General features: G+C 37.9%; 1 gene segment (V, D, J or C); it reads right to left on the minus strand.

The window, feature by feature from the left end:
* Window positions 1–213: 213 nt before the first annotated feature.
* On the minus strand, window positions 214–6,327 carry LOC116505611. The segment is given in 5 exon segments: window positions 214–361; window positions 2,039–2,143; window positions 3,123–3,149; window positions 3,810–4,135; window positions 6,162–6,327. Coding segments are annotated over 5 exon segments (578 nt in total).
* Between the last annotated feature and the right edge of the window lie 592 nt (window positions 6,328–6,919).

Here is a 6,919-nt window from a genome sequence, read left to right on the forward strand (position 1 = left end):
TCTATGGCACCTCCCTGGGGGAAATTACTCTCTTTGAATTCAATGGAGGCCATGTTCCGAGGTGACAGGTTCATATTCAGTGTAAAGCTGCAATTCTATGCATATTTCCTTCCAAGTAAACATGGTTTTAAAAAAAACACAGAGAGAGACATGAAAATGCTATGAATGTTCCTGTAGAGATAGTAACAAGAACAATAAGATAAAGTTGGGAACAACCAAATATTTTTTATTTTAAAAAAAAGAATCAAAAAGCCACTTTGGACTTTTAAAGGCAAGAATCATTCTTTTTTCTCCAGCATTCATTCAACTCAGATGTAATGTTCCCAGGTAAAATGCTTCTGTTGTATCAACTGCCACAGGACTGTGGGAAAAAGAAAACAAGGGCAACTAATTAATCCTGGATTAAATATCTTATCTTTTTTATTATCACCATGATATAAAAATATGTTGAGACTCTGGAAAAGAGTGCAGAGAAGAGCAAACAAAGATGGTTTGCAGATTGGGGGATAAAATATAGGAAGAACAGTTGCAGGAATTGGATATGACAGATAGCAGAGTTCCAATATCTGAGGAGCTGCCACAAAGAAGAGGAGGGTCACCCTATTCCCCAAAGCACCTGAAGACAGGACAAGAAGCAATGGATGGAAACTAAGCAAGGAGAAGTCTGATTTAGTACTAAGAAGAAATTTCTGACCGTTAGAACAATTAATCAGTGGAACAATTTGCCTCCGAAAATTGTGGGTGTTTTTAAGGAGAGATTGGATAATCGTTTGTCTGAAATGGTATAGGGTTTAAGCAGGGTGTTGAACTACAGTAGAAGACCTCCAAGATCCAATACCACCTGGTTAACTCTGTTACTGTGTTATCTCTAAACACCAGAGCAACCATTAAAGGCCCAGGGGAACATTTCATACATGACATATCTTTGATTAAAGAGCCCAGATGCAGACTACAGAATTCCCATAGTGAAAGGGAAGATGTTGGAAGAAACTGGACAATCTGACTTTTGTTGCACAAAGTGTCCTCTGCTCCAACTTCTAGCAGATCTTGGATAGTTTATTTCATAAATTTGTTTAAGCTAGAAGAACTTTACATTTTATATCTGTTCTGAACATGGTTTATTATGATAGCATATATTTTGGATTACTTTCCAGAGCTACTTATGCAATCTTATGTATCAGTGATACACAAGATACCTGTTAGAAATATTTTTTGCCTATAGGGAACCATATAAGAATCTTGTGAAACCAATTGATTATGACTATCATAAATAACAGTTCATTTCAGAAATGTTAAGAGTAGAACCCTGATTATACTCCCTGCATCCAATGAAATGGACTGGGAGCCATAACATTTTAAGTAATAATAAATTGGATAGATTTGAAGAGCCAATTTGATGTAGTGGCTAAGATATCAGGCTAGAACGGGGAGATGACGAGGAGGCAAGGGCAAGCTACTTCTGAAATCTTTGCCATGAAAGGGACAGAACCACAGCCAAAGTTCTGAAGATGTCCAAAAGCCTGCCTAAACAGACTGTGACTATGATGAATTAAATTTTCCCTCTTTGTCCTAGTCATCCAAGATTTGGGTTCTTTATGGATGCTATTGTCCAGATTGTCATGAGGGAATTGGATCATGTATCCATTGTCTTATAGATTAGCCTAATTAAGGGCTTTTTCTCCCATCCCTTTCACCTAACTGTGTTAGAAGCGCACATTGCAGCTTCTGCCATGTCCCCCATGGTTTGCCTTCATCTCCTCCCCCGCACAGATGAGTAAGGCAAACACTCCTCTTAACCTCCATCAAAGTCAGGTTGTCCTCCATAACCAGGGAGGAAAATCAAAGTACTGACAATGACTGGGAACTATTCAGGCAGAATCAAGATTGGCAATCGTGTTCTGGTGCTCAATTGCAGGGAAAGAGTATAGGGGTCTTAAACAATGGACAGGGATATTGTTAAGGACAGGTTAACACATACAATGCATTTTTCTCAGGAATTGGTTAAACCTGGATCTAAAGAACAGACATGGCACATTACCTTTTTTCTTATTTTCAAACACATTATAATGCCCATACAAGGCACTCTTGAAAATGAGAAGAATATACACCAGTTTTCCAAGATTGGTTTGTCTGAGATACGATTCTAAATGTGAAGAAAAAATAGGGAAAAATAACAATATAAGAATAAATATAATATTATATATTTAATGGTGAAGCAAAACAGTATATCCTCTTTCTGTTGGACTGTTTTTCTGTTCCTCCCTTCTCCAGCATATTTCTTGAATACATGCTTTCTAGAGGCAAACTATAACATATGCAGAAATTTTTTGAGCTAGGGCATCACATCCTCTGCAATATATTTAAATGCTTAGTCATGGAATATACCGTTTTTTTGTTTTGTTTTTTGAAAATGAGAGAGAGAGAGAAGAGAGAGAGAGAGACCCTTTGAGAAAAATATTCTGGGAGCAGAAGCTGCAGGGAAGGACAGCATCTTTTCTTCTCACAGTTTTTTTTGAGGAGGGTGAATTGTTTTGATTTGCTTTTACTGACTTTACAGCCTGTCATCTCACTCTTGTCCCCATCTTTCCAAACTTCAGCTCTATATTTTTCTTGTGCAAACCCACACCTGGATCCAGGAAGAGGAAAAGTGATTGCATATCTGGTCTAATGGGCACTTTGCTTGCTTCCACTTTAAAATGTCAGAAAATTTGCTTTTTTTAATAAATTGTTAAAAGAAATAAACCATTGTCGTCTTGCTTTTTTCTCCTAAGATCATCCCAAATAGTAGTAATTTGTACTCCATCTGCCCAAGACTCCAACTAAGTCAAAATAGCTTTTAAAAAACGTAGGCATGTTGCTGTGTTTTAAGGTATGGTTTTGTTTTCTGAAGGCAGGGAAATCCTCAGTGATACTGCAATCAAATCTACATACAACCCTCCCTTTTGGGTTAAATTTCACAGATATATTCAAATCATTTGCAAAAATTAAAGTTACTGTCAGGAACGTAACATGTTGAATTGTGCCACACGTAATTCAAACCTCATTTACAATTAGGGGTACTGGAGAAAGTTAAAGATTCAGTGTAAAATACATTTGGAATCAACAGACTGAACTTGACTTACCATTTGTGGGGGTCTCGCTGTCACATTCTAAAAACAGAAGGAGGAAAATTCTCATTAGCTATATTTCATCATCATCATCATCATTTCTACTACAACTAATAATCCTACACAAAGAAGAAAAAATAAAAGGGAGTAACTTGTGCTCAAGATTAATAGAAATAAATGATTTCTAAAGTGTGTGTGTGTTCTATAAATTCTATCAATTTAATATTAATAGCTACATTCTAAGATTTAAAGGCAATGTTTCTAAAGCAAGGCTCAAAAACCTCACTCCTTAAAGACAGTGTTCTGGTTGGCATTAGATGCTACATGTAGTTATTTTAAGAGATAATAAAAATGGAAAAATAGTAAAAGAATTTTGCTAGGTTCTGACATTTTGCCTGGGTCAGGCTGTATCAGAAACTCTTAGACACAGATCGGAAAAATTATCAAATTTTGCAAATGGACAAATACAACTGAGAGAGAGAGAAAGTAATAATTGATTATGAGAGAATGAATCAGTACAAAAAAGATTTAGTGTAAGCTATCACATTTGCTTAGCAGCTGAACATGAACATGTTTTCTAATATTGTAGTTTTGTTCAGCAAAATATATTTTAAAATTCTCACAAGGGCAGCGTATATGGACAATTCTAGCAAAGTGCAGAAAGGGTCCAGAAAGTAGAAATTGATCTTCCGTTTCACCCACCTTCTCCAGTTATGGAAGCGTTGTAACTTGTGCTTGCAGAAGAATTGTAGAAATCGACTTTGCACTTGAAATGGTTTTTGAATTCTGCCACTGGTTCCCAGTGATTCTTAAACGGCTGATCAGTGAATATTTCTTATTTTCATATTTGGGCTCCTCTGTCTTTATTCCCTCTATAACATTGTTATTAAGGAACCATGTAAGAATGATGTGATCTGGATAGAAATCAGTGGCCAAACAAACAATTGTAGCTTTCTGCTTTTCTTCCAATTCTCTTTTGGATGGAGAGAATATGGTCACAGTTGGGGGTGTGATAATTTGTCCCTTTTCTGGAAGATAAAGCACATATAATGAAAAAGATGGCCAGCCTCCTCAAGCTATGGTTGACCTACATATGTCAGCTTGCCAATTGCATCATGAAGTAATATGCTGGCTCCGTCTTATTTAAGCACAGGCCGTTTCAGCTGAATGAGCTCATTCAGGTGCCAGTCATTAAATGCTCAGAATCAAGAAAGAGAGGCTAAATACAATACATGCACCTACACAATCTTGCAGTGATGGCATGAGTTCTGGGGAGAATCAGCAGAAAAGTGAGATGGGGAGGAATTCAGATATTGTCTCTTTTTCACCTGCAGCCCCAACCACACAAGCATTACTCAAGCCTTGGTATTCAAATCTATACTCAGAGAATGGTAGAACTTCACGTTTGCTTGTTTGCTCTGTTTGTTTCTTTATTTATCTATTTTTAATTTTGAGCCAGTGTTGACTCCAGGCAATTATCTGACAAGTCCCTGCAATTTTCTTGGCAAGTTTTCAGAGGTAGTGTGTCATTGGCTCCTTCCCAGGGCTGAAAGAGAATGGCTGGCCCATGGTTATCCAGCTGGCTTCATGCCTAAGCCAGGACTAGAATTCAGGGCATCCCACTTTCTAATCTGTTGTCTTAACTATTACAACAGACCTGTCCTTTTCCGAGTTATATGCCACCCTGGAAAATGGGGTTTTCCCACAGAGACAGGAATGGGCTTAGTTTTTATAGTTAAGGCAGTTCAATTTGTGGAAGTATCCACAATATCCGTCTATCAAGATTCTCATTCATCCAGGTCATGGTTGTCCCAAAGATGTTCTCAAAAGATGACTGTACATTCTTGCTTTTACTTGAAGATGTTTGCTTCTCATCCAAGAAGCTTCTTCAGTTCTGACTGAATGGTGGAGAACTGCCTTGGAGGTTTATCTTTAAGAGGCCATCTATCCCAAGATTCTCAGCCCTCTCTCAACAGAGGAGGAGGGATATGACACCACCTATCGTGTTTACAACACAGTCCTTTCAACAATTCCAAGAAGGTTCTACACCCATTTGCACTATTCAGATGACCCTTAGGACACAGATGAAGCTCCAAGTGGACTCAACGACTCTCAGAAAGAGATGACTGCAAGGAATATAAATCCTTCCATTTCCTATTATTAAGTCAGAACTGAAGAAGCTTCTTGGATGAGAAGTGAAACATCTTCAAGAAAAAAACAAAGTCCAGTTGTCTTTTGAAAAAGCACCTTTGGTATATCTACACTATCCAGCATTAAATAACATCTGTTTTTAGGACCTGAGAATGTAGGTTCATATAATCAAGGACTGGTTCCCTTGCCCTGTATGCCTTTGTGGCATAATATATATTGAGTAGGGAAGGATCTAGAGTTTGTAATCTAGAGGGTACAGGTTTCTCCTTACAAAGGGAATATATTTTTGATAGGGAATAGTAGCAGTGAATCTACAGGTAGAAAACCATTGTTGGACACATGAAATCAATCATTACAGGCTGGTTACTAATTTTCTCTTACAAGATAAGATGCCCAGCTGAATATGAGTTAATGAAAAGGCAAATGCAATTTTAAGCTGCCTCAACAAAAAATTTCATTCTAAGTCACAGGAAATAATAACTAAACTTTATTCTGCTTTGGTCAGACCTTGCCTTAATTATTACATACAGTTCTTGGCACTGTATGTAAAACAGTTTCTGAGAATATCAATAAGAATGACCAGGAAGTTTGAAACTCTTCTGAACCGACACTGAAAAACTTTGAGAAATGCAAAAGAACTTGACATCCATCATTAAAAAAACCTTTTTTTGCTGCTGTCTTTCTATATTATAATCCCTTTAGCATCATCCAGGTATTCAGTGACCAGCATACTATATTTCAGGAGTGGGCTACAAGCCTCAAATCCAAGGTTATCACATGGAGTAAAAAAAGTCACATTGTCCTTCCTTATGAATCATTGCTACTGTAGGATAACTACAGTTGCATACTGGCCCTTGAAATTTACCCTGTACAAGTTTCTTATGCCTTTAATTTTATTCTTACCTAGAACAGTAAGCCTGGTTCCTTGACCAAAGTGCAGCTTCTCATTGATACACAATGTGTTCACCATGTATAACAAACATCTCTCTCAAAAAGCTTTGTGGTTGTATTAGATAAGGTAAAATAAAGGTAAAGGTTCTCCTCGCACATATGTGCTAGCCATTCCTGACTCTAGGGGGCGTTGCCAATCTCTGTTTCTAAGCCAAAGAGCCAGCACTGTCCGAAGAGTCTCTGTGGTCATGTGGCCGGCATGATTAGACACCAAAGGTGCACGGAACACTGTTACCTTCCCACCCAAGGTGGTTCCTATTTTTCTCCTTGCATTTTTACTTGCTTTAGAACTGCTAGGTTGGCAGAAACTGGGAAAATAATGGGAGTTCACTTCATTACGCGGCGCTAGGGATTCGAACCACCAAACTGCTGACCTTTCTGATCGACAAGCTCAGCGTCCTAGCCCCTGAGCCACTACATCCCTCGTGGTTGTGTTAGAATGGTTCTATTCTCTGACCAAAACCCTGATTTGTAATAATGTTATTATTTTAAGATAAATGTATTCACCTCTTCACTGGGCACATTGGCTGGAATGAAGAGAAACCAAGGTCCAAAACATCTGGAAGAAACCAGATGTTAGCCCTACACCATATTATCTTGATGGATGTGCTAAATAATTACTTCAGATTTCCTTTATTCCCATAGATCTTACCTAGTACTGTCAATCGAGTTCCTTGTCCAAAATAGAGCTTGCCAGAGACACACAACAT

Source organism: Thamnophis elegans, chromosome 3 (genome assembly GCF_009769535.1).
Source record: "Thamnophis elegans isolate rThaEle1 chromosome 3, rThaEle1.pri, whole genome shotgun sequence".
Lineage (NCBI taxonomy): Eukaryota > Metazoa > Chordata > Lepidosauria > Squamata > Colubridae > Thamnophis > Thamnophis elegans.